Source organism: Oncorhynchus gorbuscha, linkage group LG23, assembly GCF_021184085.1.
Source record: "Oncorhynchus gorbuscha isolate QuinsamMale2020 ecotype Even-year linkage group LG23, OgorEven_v1.0, whole genome shotgun sequence".
NCBI classification, from domain to species: domain Eukaryota; kingdom Metazoa; phylum Chordata; class Actinopteri; order Salmoniformes; family Salmonidae; genus Oncorhynchus; species Oncorhynchus gorbuscha.
Genome location: NC_060195.1, coordinates 8,470,537 through 8,487,301, shown reverse-complemented (window position 1 = coordinate 8,487,301; position 16,765 = coordinate 8,470,537). Strand labels below are relative to the sequence as shown.

Here is a 16,765-nt window from a genome sequence, read left to right as displayed (position 1 = left end):
ACACTCCAACCTCTCTTTCTCTCGCTCTCTCCCTCTCTCTCTCTCTCAATGAGGAACTAACCCCTGATCCTCCAACCTCCTTGCTCCCTCTCTCTCTCTCTCTCTCTGTAAGGAACTAATCCGACACTCCAACCTCTCTTTCTCTCGCTTAACTCTCTCCCTCTCTCTCTCTCTCTCAATGAGGAACTAACCCCTGATCCTCCAACCTCCTTGCTGAGAGAAACCCCCTCTCTCTCTCTCTGTAAGGAACTAATCCGACACTCCAACCTCTCTTTCTCTCGCTCTCTCCCTCTCTCTCTCTCTCTCTCTCAATGAGGAACTAACCCCTGATCCTCCAACCTCCTTGCTCCCTCTCTCTCTCTCTCTCTCTGTAAGGAACTAATCCGACACTCCAACCTCTCTTTCTCTCGCTCTCTCCCTCTCTCTCTCTCTCTCTCTCAATGAGGAACTAACCCCTGATCCTCCAACCTCCTTGCTCCCTCTCTCTCTCTCTCTCTCTGTAAGGAACTAATCCGACACTCCAACCTCTCTCTTTCTCTCGCTCTCTCTCCCTCTCTCTCTCTCTGTAAGGAACTAACCCCTGATCCTCCAACCTCCCTGCTCCATCTCTCTCTCTCTCTGTAAGGAACTCATATTTGTGTGGTAGACCTGAATCAACATAAATGTAATTATTAGCTTCTGTGTCAGAAGTTCCAAGGCTGTAGAAGCAGAGAGGTATTACTGTACAGCAGCTTAACTCAACTTCTGGGTTGGCATCAAAGCTGCGGCAACTCCCAGTCTCTCTAGATCTTGATGGCTTTAAAACTGTTCTGTATGGCATAAAAGCTAAAGCCATGTCTGAGAGAAACCCCCCCATAAATGTTTCTTGTTCCATTTGCCCAAATACTACCCATCAAGGGGAGACAGGGCAGACATCAGAGCTCTGTAGCAGTTAGATGTGCTCTAGAAACATATGATACTGTAGCTGTCCGCCTAGCAGAGTAACCTTGATGATGTAATGTAAATGTGTCAGTCTGCCTGGCAGCGTAACCTTGATGATGTAATGTAAATGTGTCAGTCTGCCTGGCAGTGTAACCTTGATGATGTAATGTAAATGTGTCAGCCTGCCTGGCAGTGTAACCTTGATGATGTAATGTAAATGTGTCAGTCTGCCTGGCAGTGTAACCTTGATGATGTAATGTAAATGTGTCAGTCTGCCTGGCAGAGTAACCTTGATGATGTAATGTAAATGTGTCAGTCTGCCTGGCAGTGTAACCTTGATGATGTCATGTAAATGTGTCAGTCAGTGTAACCTTGATGATGTAATGTAAATGTGTCAGTCAGTGTAACCTTGATGATGTAATGTAAATGTGTCAGTCAGTGTAACCTTGATGATGTAATGTAAATGTGTCAGTCAGTGTAACCTTGATGATGTAATGTAAATGTGTCAGTCTGCCTGGCAGTGTAACCTTGATGATGTCATGTAAATGTGTCAGTCTGCCTGGCAGTGTAACCTTGATGATGTCATGTAAATGTGTCAGTCAGTGTAACCTTGATGATGTAATGTAAATGTGTCAGTCTGCCTGGCAGTGTAACCTTGATGATGTCATGTAAATGTGTCAGTCTGCCTGGCAGTGTAACCTTGATGATGTAATGTAAATGTGTCAGTCTGCCTGGCAGTGTAACCTTGATGATGTCATGTAAATGTGTCAGTCAGTGTAACCTTGATGATGTAATGTAAATGTGTCAGTCTGCCTGGCAGTGTAACCTTGATGATGTCATGTAAATGTGTCAGTCTGCCTGGCAGTGTAACCTTGATGATGTAATGTAAATGTGTCAGTCTGCCTGGCAGTGTAACCTTGATGATGTCATGTAAATGTGTCAGTCAGTGTAACCTTGATGATGTAATGTAAATGATTCATCAGTGGTTTGGTTTCCTTCAAGTGTCAGTTTGGTAAGTCTTTATTTGTATAGTCCATCTGAAGATGCTCTACAGATTATCAGTAACATTTCAACTAACGATCTACTGATCCTTATTCTAACCGTAATGTTAGCAAGCAGTCGTTTATCAACAGACGGTCATACGATCAACAAACTATCTGTCGAGCATGTGAACTACTATCCAGGCAATCGAAATAAAGTGGGGAATGTCCGTTGTTTTTCTTCAAATAACAGAAGGAACTCTGTTGTGCGGTTTGTTTCTATGGTAGCGATCAGGGGAAGAAGCCAACAATAACGAACCGCTTCAGGTCTGCTGAAGTAATTCAGGTCTCAGTCAGTGACATAAAAAATAATCAGAAAGACAGTATGTCCTCCTTGGATGGAACTTTACATCTTTCGCAGGAGATCCAACGCAACTGTGCTTTATTTTGGTTTACCCGTTCTTAATTCAAAAGTTAATTTATATAATAATATATACCAGCAGAAAATGAACCTATAATCCTGACATTGCTCTAGTGCTGTGCAGCTGAGCCACAGAGAAAACCCAATGAAACAGTTAACAATGGATTAATCCCTGCTGAAACACTCTGGGTGTGACAGATGTTTTAACAAAAAGGAGTTTTGTCAGAGTTCCCAGTCCAGAGTTCCCAGTCCAGGGTTCCCAGTCCAGGGTTCCCAGTTCAGAGTTCCCAGTCCAGGGTTCATTTACATTTACATTTAAGTCATTTAGCAGACGCTCTTATCCAGAGCGACTTACAAATTGGTGCATTCACCTTATGACATCCAGTGGGACAGTCACTTAACAATAGTGCATCTAAAACTTAGGGGGGGTGGGGTTCCCAGTCCAGGGTTCCCAGTCCAGAGTTACCAGTCCAGGGTTCCCAGTCCAGGGTTCCCAGTCCAGGGTTCCCAGTCCACAGTTCCCAGTCCAGGGTTCCCAGTCCAGAGTTCCCAGTCCAGGGTTCCCAGTCCAGGGTTCCCAGTCCAGAGTTCCCAGTCCAGGGTTCCCAGTCCAGGGTTCCCAGTCCAGAGTTCCCAGTCCAGAGTTCCCAGTCCAGGGTTCCCAGTCCAGGGTTCCCAGTCCAGAGTTCCCAGTCCAGGGTTCCCAGTCCAGGGTTCCCAGTCCAGGGTTCCCAGTCCAGAGTTCCCAGTCCAGAGTTCCCAGTCCAGGGTTCCCAATCCAGGGTTCCCAGTCCAGAGTTCCCAGTCCAGAGTTCCCAGTCCAGGGTTCCCAGTCCAGGGTTCCCAGTCCAGGGTTCCCAGTCCAGAGTTCCCAGTCCAGGGTTCCCAGTCCAGGGTTCCCAGTCCAGAGTTCCCAGTCCAGAGTTCCCAGTCCAGGGTTCCCAGTCCAGGGTTCCCAGTCCAGAGTTCCCAGTCCAGGGTTCCCAGTCCAGGCCAATGACAAATCAACTTTGTTGAGGACAAACTAAGACCTTCTGTGGTAAAATAGATGTCCTGGCTATGATACTCAGTGGATGTCCTCAGAAGGTGAAATAACCTTCATGTGTGGGTGACCGGGTTTAAACCAGGGTCATGTGTTAGGCAACTGAGCTAAAGCCCAGGCATCAGTTTGAGGTGCTGATGCAAGTCTTCATGTCTCAGGCGAGGGATGGCATTGCATTTGGGATTAATTTGATGACAAATAATGATATCTCAAAAATGTATTTGTTCACATGAATTAATCTATTTTCGTTTAAATCTATTCTACACATTTACTTTTCATATCATTACTCTATTTGCGGTTAAAAAAATAAAAATTACAAATAAGATCGACTCGGTTAAATTTTAATTTATGTGTGTGATAAAGTGTCTTGGCTCACTCCCCACGCCCCTCCCTAGAACCGTTTAGTCCTTCACTATATATTCCTGGTCGCACCGTTCTCCGACTTGTCGGGAGATCGGAGGCCAACAGAATAAGGGGAAAAGGCCAAGATGCAGCACGTAACTTTATTGACTTTGGCGCTCACCTTGATTGCAACGATTTGTTTAGCAAAGTCACCCTATCAATCAGTTCTTCAGCACAGCAGGATAAGAGGCAGACAGCATGGGTAAGGAGCACACGTTATTACTCCAATGATAATGTGCGCATAGAAAGTTCTGCATTCTGCAGTTTCAAATGGCAAAAGTAATAACTTTTGGTTCGTATAATTACAAAGCATGATTTATGTTTTATGCTATAGAATATATAGCCTTCTAGAGCTACGGATTTTTAATGGCATACTGTGTTGTACTTCACAACTGCTTGAAGTAAAGTGAACCGGTAATTCGATATAAGTGATAGGCAAACTCAAAGTGTCTACTGTAAATGTGCCGGCAAAAATAAAACTGAATGAAATATTCTCTCATCTCTTTTTAGACCCAATGTGTGCGCGATGCAAAAGATACAGGGGACGGACAAGAAATACTTCACCAACTGCAAGCAATGGTACCATCGTAAGATCTGCGGCAAGCCAACGTGAGTGTAATATAAACATGTTATTCACATGCGTGTTCATTTGAATAGTTGACCGCGAGTTGATTTATTACAACATGCTGCGTCAATATATTGGTATTATAGCCTACTAGTGTAGACTACACATATAGTGCGCATGGATAAGCAGGCCATCATTAAGGAAGGAAGATCTGAAAACGTTTTTTTTGTCATTTGTGCTGAGCATATCTTAATAAGATGTATCCGTTTTACATTGGGGGTAAATAAGAAATGTTCCTTTCTTGTGGGTTTATTGAAGGACTAAGATGAACTAAGATTGTCAAACTGAACGAAAAGTAGCTGAAAGATTTAACCTTTGTTGAGGACAAAAAGCAGCAGGGCTAAAGGCAGAAAACAACAGATGAACTGAGTTCTACCATGAGTTCTGCATCCCAAATTGCACCCTATTCCTTGTATAGTGTACTACTGTTGACCAGGGCCCACAGGGTAGTGTACTACTGTTGACCAGGGCCCACAGGGTAGTGCACTACTGTTGACCAGGGCCCACAGGGTAGTGTACTACTGTTGACCAGGGCCCACAGGGTAGTGTACTACTGTTGACCAGGACCCATAGGTTAGTGCACTACTGTTGACCAGGGCCCATAGGGTAGTGCGCTACTGTTGACCAGGGCCCACGACGCCCTCACGACGCCAGGACAGCGGAGTCAATCACCACCTTCCGGAGACACCTGAAACCCCACCTCTTTAAGGAATACCTAGGATAGGTTAAGTAATCCCTCTCACCCCACCCCCCCTAAGTTTTAGATGCACTATTGTTAAGTGACTGTCCCACTGGATGTCATAAGGTGAATGCACCAATTTGTAAGTCGCTCTGGATAAGAGCGTCTGCTAAATGACTTAAATGTAAAATGTAATAGGTTAGTGCACTACTGTTGACCAGGGCCCATAGGGTAGTGTACTACTGTTGACCAGGACCCACAGGGTAGTGTACTACTGTTGACCAGGGCCCATAGGGTAGTGTACTACTGTTGACCAGGGCCCATAGGGTAGTGTACTACTGTTGACCAGGGCCCATAGGGTAGTGTACTACTGTTGACCAGGGCCCATAGGGTAGCGTACTACTGTTGACCAGGGCCCACAGGGTAGTGTACTACTGTTGACCAGGGCCCACAGGGTAGTGCACTACTGTTGACCAGGGCCCATAGGGTAGTGTACTACTGTTGACCAGGGCCCACAGGGTAGTGCACTACTGTTGACCATGGCCCATAGGGTAGTGTACTACTGTTGACCAGGGCCCACAGGGTAGTGTACTACTGTTGACCAGGGCCCACAGGGTAGTGCACTACTGTTGACCATGGCCCATAGGGTAGTGTACTACTGTTGACCAGGGCCCACAGGGTAGTGCACTACTGTTGACCAGGACCCACAGGGTAGTGTACTACTGTTGACCAGGGCCCATAGGGTAGTGTACTACTGTTGACCAGGGCCCATAGGGTAGTGTACTACTGTTGACCAGGGCCCATAGGGTAGTGTACTACTGTTGACCAGGACCCATAGGTTAGCGCACTACTGTTGACCAGGGCCCACAGGGTAGTGTACTACTGTTGACCAGGGCCCACAGGGTAGTGCACTACTGTTGACCAGGGCCCATAGGGTAGTGTACTACTGTTGACCAGGGCCCACAGGGTAGTGCACTACTGTTGACCATGGCCCATAGGGTAGTGTACTACTGTTGACCAGGGCCCACAGGGTAGTGCACTACTGTTGACCAGGACCCACAGGGTAGTGTACTACTGTTGACCAGGGCCCACAGGGTAGTGCACTACTGTTGACCAGAGCCAATTTGGGACATACCCATAGAATAGAGATAGATGGTGTACAGTGGGAAGGAATTGATTTGACTGAGCTATGCTAAATTTAGTACATTTTCCAGTCCAAAACAGCAGCTTGCGTAACACCTAAACCTTCAGAGAGAGTAAGCATGATGAAGGTGACAGTTATAAGAAGCACATAAGTGAAATTCCTTCCTGAAACAGTAGCCCAACTATTTAAGTCGCTAACCATAATAACTTGCTGTTGTAAAAGTGACATGCAGAGAGGTCTGTTTTCAATCGTCTGCTAGGACTTAACCTTGTTAAGATGGGTTCAGTTGGCAAGCAGCTCCATGTCGAAGTGGGAACTTCTTTTTGCTTCATCCTTTCATGAGAACTTCTCCTGCAGTCGTTGGGTCCTGCCAGGACAGTCGTTGGGTCCTGCCAGGACAGTCGTTGGGTCCTGCCAGGACAGTCGTTGGGTCCTGCCAGGACAGTCGTTGGGTCCTGCCAGGACAGTCGTTGGGTCCTGCCAGGACAGTCGTTGGGTCCTGCCAGGACAGTCGTTGGGTCCTGCCAGGACAGTCGTTGGGTCCTGCCAGGACAGTCGTTGGGTCCTGCCAGGACAGTCGTTGGGTCCTGCCAGGACAGTCGTTGGGTCCTGCCAGAACAGTCGTTGGGTCCTGCCAGGACAGTCGTTGGGTCCTGCCAGGACAGTCGTTGGGTCCTGCCAGGACAGTCTGATGCCAGTGTAAATGAAAGAGAGTGTGCGTCCTAAATGGCACCCTATTCCCTAAAAATTGCACTACTTTTGACCAGAGTCCTATGGGCAATGGTACCCTATTCCCTATATAGTGCACTACTTTTGACCAGAGCTCTATTACTTTTGATCGGGGCCCATAGGGATCTGGTCAAAAGTAGTTCACTATATAGGGAATAGGGTGCCATATGGGATGTATCGTCTATTATAATGCAAAACGTCCCAACAGTCCTGGGAGAGAAAATATCCTGTAAAAGGTGTTAATGACTTAATGATCCAATGTTTAAAACGTCCAGCTGTAGTATTCTCTAGTGTAGCTGTAGTAGTCTCTAGTGTAGCTGTAGTAGTCTCTAGTGTAGCTGTAGTAGTCTCTATTCTAGCTGTAGTAGTCTCTATTCTAGCTGTAGTAGTCTCTAGTGTAGCTGTAGTAGTCTCTAGTCTAGCTGTAGTAGTCTCTAGTCTAGCTGTAGTAGTCTCTAGTCTAGCTGTAGTAGTCTCTAGTCTAGCTGTAGTAGTCTCTAGTGTAGCTATAGTAGTCTCCAGTCTAGCTGTAGTAGTCTCTAGTGTAGCTGTAGTAGTCTCTATTCTAGCTGTAGTAGTCTCTAGTCTAGCTGTAGTAGTCTCTAGTCTAGCTGTAGTAGTCTCTAGTCTAGCTGTAGTAGTCTCTAGTCTAGCTGTAGTAGTCTCTAGTGTAGCTGTAGTAGTCTCTAGTCTAGCTGTAGTAGTCTCTAGTGTAGCTGTAGTAGTCTCTAGTCTAGCTGTAGTAGTCTCTAGTCTAGCTGTAGTAGTCTCTAGTCTAGCTGTAGTAGTCTCTAGTGTAGCTGTAGTAGTCTCTAGTCTAGCTGTAGTAGTCTCTAGTCTAGCTGTAGTAGTCTCTAGTCTAGCTGTAGTAGTCTCTAGTCTAGCTGTAGTAGTCTCTAGTCGAGCTGTAGTAGTCTCTAGTCTAGCTGTAGTAGTCTCTAGTCTAGCTGTAGTAGTCTCTATTCTAGCTGTAGTAGTCTCTATTCTAGCTGTAGTAGTCTCTAGTCTAGCTGTAGTAGTCTCTATTCTAGCTGTAGTAGTCTCTATTCTAGCTGTAGTAGTCTCTAGTCTAGCTGTAGTAGTCTCTATTCTAGCTGTAGTAGTCTCTATTCTAGCTGTAGTAGTCTCTATTCTAGCTGTAGTAGTCTCTAGTCTAGCTGTAGTAGTCTCTAGTGTAGCTGTAGTAGTCTCTAGTGTAGCTGTAGTAGTCTCTAGTCTAGCTGTAGTAGTCTCTAGTCTAGCTGTAGTAGTCTCTAGTCTAGCTGTAGTAGTCTCTAGTCGAGCTGTAGTAGTCTCTAGTCTATCTGTAGTAGTCTCTATTCTAGCTGTAGTAGTCTCTATTCTAGCTATAGTAGTCTCTATTCTAGCTCATGGACAACTATTTCTGAACCCTTTTATTTTACTAGCTTACTGATAATATGTGTACACTACCAGTCAAAAGTTTGGACACACCTACTCATTCAAGGACATTTCTTTATTCTGACAATTTTCTACATTGTAGAATAATAGTGAAGACATCAAAACTATGGAATAACACATATGGAATCATGTAGTAACCAAAAAAGTATATTTTATATTTGAGATTCTTCAAAGTAGCCACCCTTTGCCTTGATGACAGCTTTGCACACTCTCGGCATTCTCTCATCCAGCTTCACCTGGAATGCTTTTCCAACAGTCTTGAAGGAGTTCCCACATATGCTGAGCACTTGTTGGCTGCTTTTCCTTCCCTCTGCGGTCCAACTCATCCCAAACCATCTCTATTGGGTTGAAGTCGGGTGATTGTGGAGGCCAGGTCATCTGATGCAGCACTCCATCACTCTTCTTCTTGGTCAAATAGCCATTACTCAGCCTTAAGGTGTGTTTTGGGTAATTGTCCTGTTGAAAAACAAATGATAGTCCCACTAAGCGCAAACCAGATGGGATGGTATATCGCTGCAGAATGATGTGGTAGCCATGCTGATTAAGTGTGCCTTGAATTCAAAATAAATCACTGACAGTGTCACCAGCAAAGCACCCCCACACCTCCTCTTCCATGCTTCACGGTGGGAACCACACATGCAGAGATCATCCTTTCACCTACTCTGTGTCTCGCAAAGACACGGTGGTTGGACCAAGCAAGTCTCTTCTTATTATTGGTATCCTTTAGTAGTGGTTTCTTTGCAGCAATTCGTCCATGAAGGCCTGATTCACACATTCTCCTCTGAATAGTTGATGTTGAGATGTGTCTGGTAACTAATGAAAATGTCTGTAAAAGTTCTTGACATTTTTTCGTATTGACTGACCTTCATGTCTTAAAGTAATGATGGACTGTCGTTTCTCTTTGCTTATTTGAGCTGTTCTTGCCATAATATGGACTTGGTCTTTTATTTTACCAAATAGGGCTATCTATAATATATGTTAATTTGTTCAACACTTATTTTGTTACTCCATGATTCCATATGTGTTATTTCATAGCTTTGATGTCTTCACTAATATTCTACAATGTAGGAAATAGTCCAAAATTTTGACTGGTACTATATATAAATAGGATATATATTTAATGTCAAAAGAATAGTTGACAAATTAATACGTTAGTAGTAACAGTAATGGAAATTGGTTTGCGTTAGTTTTTGATCTTCATGTTAAGCTCATGAGTTAGACACAATCCTGTTAGTTTGGTTCTCAGCAATTAGGAAATGACTCACCCAGGAATCATTGAGTCATCAACTTTGTCGCTGTATCCTCTTCTCTTTTTGTGACATCAACAACGATGTAGTTGGTTTGGGGGAGATAAATGCTGGGTTGGCTAGGTAGTTAATTTGGACGAGATAAATGCTGGGTTAGCTAGGTAGTTGGTTTGGGGGAGATAAATGCTGGGTTGGCTATGTTGTTGGTTTGGGGGAGATAAATGCTGGGTTAGCTAGGTAGTTGGTTTGGACGAGATAAATGCTGGGTTAGCTGGGTAGTTAGTTTGGGGGAGATAAATGCTGGGTTAGCTAGGTAGTTGGTTTGGGGGAGATAAATGCTGGGTTGGCTAGGTAGTTGGTTTGGACGAGATAAATGCTGGGTTAGCTAGGTAGTTGGTTTGGACGAGATAAATGCTGGGTTAGCTAGGTAGTTAATTTGGATGAGATAAATGCTGGGTTAGCTAGGTAGTTGGTTTGGGGGAGATAAATGCTGGGTTAGCTAGGTAGTTGGTTTGGGGGAGATAAATCATGGGTTAGCTAGGTAGTTGGTTTGGGGGGGATAAATGCTGGGTTAGCTAGATAGTTGGTTTGGGGGAGATAAATGCTGGGTTAGCTAGGTAGTTGGTTTGGGGGAGATAAATGCTGGGTTAGCTAGGTAGTTGGTTTGGGGGAGATAAATGCTGGGTTAGCTAGGTAGTTGGTTTGGGGGAGATAAATGCTGGGTTAGCTAGGTAGTTGGTTTGGGGGAGATAAATGCTGGGTTAGCTAGGTAGTTGGTTTGGGGGAGATAAATGCTGGGTTAGCTAGGTAGTTGGTTTGGGGGAGATAAATGCTGGGTTAGCTAGGTAGTTGGTTTGGGGGAGATAAATGCTGGGTTAGCTAGGTGGTTGGTTTGGGGGAGATAAATGCTGGGTTAGCTAGGTAGTTGGTTTGGGGGAGATAAATGCTGGGTTAGCTGGGTTAGCTAGGTAGTTGGTTTGGAGGAGATAAATGCTGGTTTAGATATGTAGTTAGTTTGGGGCGAGATCAATGCTGGGTTAGCTAGGTAGTTATTTTGGATGAGATAAATGCCGGGTTAGCTAGGTAATGAGTTTGGATGAGAAATGCTGGGTTAGCTCGGTAGTTCGTTTGGACGAGATAAATGCTGGGTTAGCTAGGTAGTTAATTTGGACGAGATAAATGCTGGGTTAGCTAGGTAGTTAATTTGGACGAGATAAATGCTGGGTTAGTTAGGTAGTTAGTTTGGGGGAGATAAATGCTGGGTTAGCTAGGTAGTTGGTTTGGGGGAGATAAATGCTGGGTTAGCCATGGTAGTTAATTTGGACGAGATAAATGCTGGGTTAGCCATGGTAGTTAATTTGGACGAGATAAATGCTGGGTTAGCTGGGTAGTTGGTTTGGGGGAGATAAATGCTGGGTTAGCTAAGTAGTTGGTTTGGGGGAGATAAATGCTGGGTTAGCTAGGTAGTTGGTTTGGACAAGATAAATGCTGGGTTAGCTAGGTAGTTGGTTTGGACGAGATAAATGCTGGGTTAGCTAGGTAGTTGGTTTGGGGGAGATAAATGCTGGGTTAGCTAGGTAGTTGGTTTGGGGGAGATAAATGCTGGGTTAGCTAGGTAGTTGGTTTGGGGGAGATAAATGCTGGGTTAGCCATGGTAGTTAATTTGGACGAGATAAATGCTGGGTTCGCCATGGTAGTTAATTTGGACGAGATAAATGCTGGGTTAGCTAGGTAGTTGGTTTGGGGGAGATAAATGCTGGGTTAGCTAGGTAGTTGGTTTGGGGGAGATAAATGATGGGTTAGCTAGGTAGTTGGTTTGGGGGAGATAAATTCTGGGTTAGCTAGGTAGTTGGTTTAGGGGAGATAAATGCTGGGTTAGCTAGGTAGTTGGTTTGGGGAAGATAAATGCTGGGTTAGTTAGGTAGTTAGTTTGGATGAGATATGCTTAGTTAGCTAGGTAGTTAGTTTGGATCAGATATAAATGCTGGGTTAGCTAGGTAGTTCATTTGGACGAGATAAATGCTGGGTTAGCTAGGTAGTTGGTTTGGGGGAGATAAATTCTGGGTTAGCTAGGTAGTTGGTTTAGGGGAGATAAATGCTGGGTTAGCTAGGTAGTTATTTTGGATGAGATAAATGCCGGGTTAGCTAGGTAATGAGTTTGGATGAGAAATGCTGGGTTAGCTCGGTAGTTCGTTTGGACGAGATAAATGCTGGGTTAGCTAGGTAGTTAATTTGGACGAGATAAATGCTGGGTTAGCTAGGTAGTTAATTTGGACGAGATAAATGCTGGGTTAGTTAGGTAGTTAGTTTGGGGGAGATAAATGCTGGGTTAGCTAGGTAGTTGGTTTGGGGGAGATAAATGCTGGGTTAGCCATGGTAGTTAATTTAGATAAATGCTGGGTTAGCCATGGTAGTTAATTTGGACGAGATAAATGCTGGGTTAGCTGGGTAGTTGGTTTGGGGGAGATAAATGCTGGGTTAGCTAAGTAGTTGGTTTGGGGGAGATAAATGCTGGGTTAGCTAGGTAGTTGGTTTGGACAAGATAAATGCTGGGTTAGCTAGGTAGTTGGTTTGGACGAGATAAATGCTGGGTTAGCTAGGTAGTTGGTTTGGGGGAGATAAATGCTGGGTTAGCTAGGTAGTTGGTTTGGGGGAGATAAATGCTGGGTTAGCTAGGTAGTTGGTTTGGGGAGATAAATGCTGGGTTAGCCATGGTAGTTAATTTGGACGAGATAAATGCTGGGTTCGCCATGGTAGTTAATTTGGACGAGATAAATGCTGGGTTAGCTAGGTAGTTGGTTTGGGGGAGATAAATGCTGGGTTAGCTAGGTAGTTGGTTTGGGGGAGATAAATGATGGGTTAGCTAGGTAGTTGGTTTGGGGGAGATAAATTCTGGGTTAGCTAGGTAGTTGGTTTAGGGGAGATAAATGCTGGGTTAGCTAGGTAGTTGGTTTGGGGAAGATAAATGCTGGGTTAGTTAGGTAGTTAGTTTGGATGAGATATGCTTAGTTAGCTAGGTAGTTAGTTTGGATCAGATATAAATGCTGGGTTAGCTAGGTAGTTCATTTGGAAGAGATAAATGCTGGGTTAGCTAGGTAGTTAGCTTGGACGAGATAAATGCTTGGTTCGTTAGGTAGTTAGTTTGGGGGAGATCAATTCTGGGTTAGCTAGGTAGTTAGTTTGGGGAGATAAATAGCTGGGTTAGCTAGGTAGTTAGTTTGTGGGAGATATATTCTGGGTTAGCTAGGTAGTTACACAGTAGATAATGGATACCTTGTGTCTCTCTATTCAATCAGTCCGGGTAGTGTTAAATAGCTTGACCACCTCTGAGGGTAAAAGGACAACTCAGGTTACCAACATCAATCTTCCAGATAGGCCCTGTCCTGGACCCTGGGCAGTAAAGGCACTGACAGCCTTCCACAGTAGAGGCTGTTTGATTGACGTCAATGTTAACATCCCTGCAGGGGGCAAGATGGTATTGGTTATTGCTCTGTCTAACATTCCTCTGAGATTGTGTTGTAGGTTTTGCATGGCATGGGAAAGCCATGTGTTGACCATTTCACCATTATACTGCCTTGGGAATGGGTGTGCTAAGAAAACATGCATTTGCTATTTGCTATCTAGGGTGTGTGTGTGTGTGTGTGTGTGTGTGTGTGTGTGTGTGTGTGTGTGTGTGTGTGTGTGTGTGTGTGTGTGGGTGTGGGTGTGGGTGTGGGTGTGTGTGTGTGTGTGTGTGGGTGTGGGTGTGGGTGTGGGTGTGTGTGTGTGTGTGTGTGTGTGTGTGTGTGTGTGTGTGTGTGTGTGTGTGGTGTCTTCTGTTCCCGGCTTTTTCTTGTTATTTGATCTCCCTTGATAATTATTGTGAAATTATCTAGATGTTTCCTGTAGAAAATTGAACCACAGACACGAACTTGATGACTTTGTAACGGGAGACGTTTGCTGGCGATTCACAACAGTGTTTCTTTCATTGGAAATCTCATGAAAGTTGAAGAGGAAGGGGAAACTTTGCTGTGGGCGCTGGATGTTTGGAGGAAATGATGGCTTTAGAGGGCACTGTTGAGGGACTTCCATCCCTAAACACACACTAATCATTCATAAGGGAGCCAGGAAAATGCACTTTTTCCACAGCAAGCGAGACCTAAAGTGTCCATTTGAGAGGGCTGGGAGTTTGAGAGTGGCGTTTGAAAGGACAAACCTGGGCTTATGTCAACAAAGGTTCCAAAAAGCTTTTATCAGTTTGAATTTAATTACATTTACAGACACCCATGGAAAGAGGGAGCTGACCACTGGGTTTAACAGGTAATGGGTTAGAGTGCAGGCCATGGGGACATGGTGCTGCTGGTGCTAGAGGTTACAGGTCACTTGAGGGGAGACCTCATAACTCTTGAGTCACCAATAACCCTAACAACACCCCTTAGCTACCTCCCAACAGCCCTTAGCTACCTCCCAACAGCCCTTAGCTACCTCCCAACAGCCCTTAGGTACCACCCAACACCCCTTAGCTACATCCCAACAGCCCATAGGTACCACCCGACAGCCCTTAGCTACCTCCCAACAGACCTTAGCTACCTCCCAACAGCCCTTAGCTACCTCCCAACAGCCCTTAGGTACCACCCAACAGCCCATAGCTACCTCCCAACAGCCCTTAGCTACCACCCAACAGCCCTTAGCTACCACCCAACAGCCCTTAGGTACCTCCCAACAGCCCTTAGCTACCTCCCAACAGCCCTTAGCTACCTCCCAACAGCCCTTAGGTACCACCCAACACCCCTTAGCTACATCCCAACAGCCCATAGGTACCACCCGACAGCCCTTAGCTACCTCCCAACAGCCCTTAGCTACCTCCCAACAGCCCTTAGGTACCACCCAACAGCCCATAGCTACCTCCCAACAGCCCTTAGCTACCACCCAACAGCCCTTAGCTACCACCCAACAGCCCTTAGCTACCACCCAAGAGCCCTTAGCTACCCCCCAACAGCCCTTAGCTACCTCCCAACAGCCCTTAGCTACCACCCAACAGCCCTTAGCTACCTCCCAACAGCCCTAGCTACCACCCAACAGCCCTTAGCTACCTCCCAACAGCCCTTAGCTAGCCCTTAGCCACCCAACACAGTACCTCCCCAGCCCTTAGCTACCTCCCAACAGCCCTTAGCTACCTCCCAACAGCCCTTAGGTACCACCCAACACCCCTTAGCTACATCCCAACAGCCCATAGGTACCACCCGACAGCCCTTAGCTACCTCCCAACAGCCCTTAGCTACCTCCCAACAGCCCTTAGGTACCACCCAACAGCCCATAGCTACCTCCCAACAGCCCTTAGCTACCACCCAACAGCCCTTAGCTACCACCCAACAGCCCTTAGCTACCACCCAAGAGCCCTTAGCTACCCCCCAACAGCCCTTAGCTACCTCCCAACAGCCCTTAGCTACCACCCAACAGCCCTTAGCTACCTCCCAACAGCCCCTAGCTACCACCCAACAGCCCCTAGCTACCACCCAACAGCCCTTAGCTACCTCCCAACAGCCCTTAGCTACCAACTAACAGCCCTTAGCTACCTCCCAACAGCCCTTAGCTACCTCCCAACAGCCCTTAGCTACCTCCCAACAGCCCTTAGCTACCAACTAACAGCCCTTAGCTACCTCCCAACAGCCCTTAGTTACCTCCCAACAGCCCTTAGTTACCTCCCAACAGCCCTTAGTTACCTCCCAACAGCCCTTAGTTACCTCCCAACAGCCCTTAGCTACCTCCCAACAGTCCTTAGCTACCAACTAACAGCCCTTAGCTACCTCCCAACAGTCCTTAGCTACCAACTAACAGCCCTTAGCTACCTCCCAACAGCCCTTAGCTACCTCCCAACAGTCCTTAGCTACCAACTAACAGCCCTTAGCTACCTCCCAACAGCCCCTAGCTACCTTTAAAGCCCCACTCTCAACGCCAATGCATTGGTTCTTCTGTTTTTCTCAGCAATCACACTATGTTTTAAAGTAGTAACATTTGACTAAAGGTGAATTCCAGAGCTAACTAGTCTGTAAAGCTTTATACATGCTCACTTTTACTACAATTTACATCTTGTTTTTATTTGTCTGGGAAAGGAACATTTGAGTTTTTTAATGGAAAAAAAATATTTTTAAAATTTTTCATATCTATGTATAAAAAGCCAATTAAAATCTATCTAGAATGCGATTTTCATCATGGAACCCATGAAGTCTAATGGACCTTCCCTCTCTTCTTTCATACTTTTGTCTGGTGAATAGTTTGGCTCAACACTTGGAAGTCTCAATGTCACACTGTGTTTGAATTATGCGCCCTTACTGTTTATTTTGTCAGAAATCCATGGCTACCATCTCTGTTTATGCTTGTGGAGAACAAATCGAAGTTGAGTTAACATCTGTTTTGAAAATCCGACTGGTTTGGTTTTCAGGCTACTGTGTTTTACATGGTTTCCTCATAAACATCCCCCCACCCCCCCACCCACCCACCCACCCACCCTCACTGAATGTGAGGATTGTCCCCTAACCATGTTTCTGGGCTACCAACTACCCTCTCCCTAGGAGTTTAACAGTAGCTAATTGCTCAGATCCCCGCCTGGTCTTTTACAGCTTTTACATTAAGCTTGAAGGGGATGGTGGAGTTAACTAGGGTTGACGTGACAAGTGGGTATAGATGTGTCTGGCTCAGGTAGTTTCCCATTCACCCTCCATTCAATGTTAGGACTCAGAGTTGGTCCTCTTTTACATTTTAGTCATTTAGCAGACTATTATCCAAAGCGACTTTACAGTTAGTGCATTCATCTTTAAAATAGCTTGGGCAGGAACTCTGCTGAAGAGCTTTGACTGGGATGAACGGGATCTGACGCCCCCCGTAGGGGTGGGAGGGCCAAGAGACCAGAGCTGGCGGAACGGACTACTCGTATTGGGATGTAGGGTCTGCAGGGGGTCGCAAGATGCCAAATCATTTTTGCGTAGCTTTCCACACCTTTTGCCTTGTCTTTTTTGACTGTGGCATGCATTGTTGATGTTGCCACTGTGTTCCTCACTATACGTGTGCCACTGTTTGATTAGCAATAATCATGGATAATCATTTTCGTGGATATAGACCAGGTTTTTTCAAACTTAACTTTAAGGTTCACGTTTTTATCCGGTACACCTTCGCTTGA

The 16,765-nt window shown here is 45.5% G+C and overlaps 1 protein-coding gene across 1 annotated transcript in view; it reads left to right on the top strand.

Annotated features, from left to right (window-relative positions):
* Positions 1 to 3,780: 3,780 nt before the first annotated feature.
* Positions 3,781 to 16,765, top strand: part of LOC124011591 (transforming growth factor-beta-induced protein ig-h3-like) — a 41,212-nt gene continuing 28,227 nt past the window's right edge. The window contains exons 1-2 of the mRNA XM_046325044.1: positions 3,781 to 3,968; positions 4,277 to 4,375. Of these exons, the coding sequence (XP_046181000.1) occupies positions 3,853 to 3,968; positions 4,277 to 4,375 (215 nt within the window). The 5' untranslated portion in view covers positions 3,781 to 3,852. The remainder of the gene's footprint in view (positions 3,969 to 4,276; positions 4,376 to 16,765) is intronic.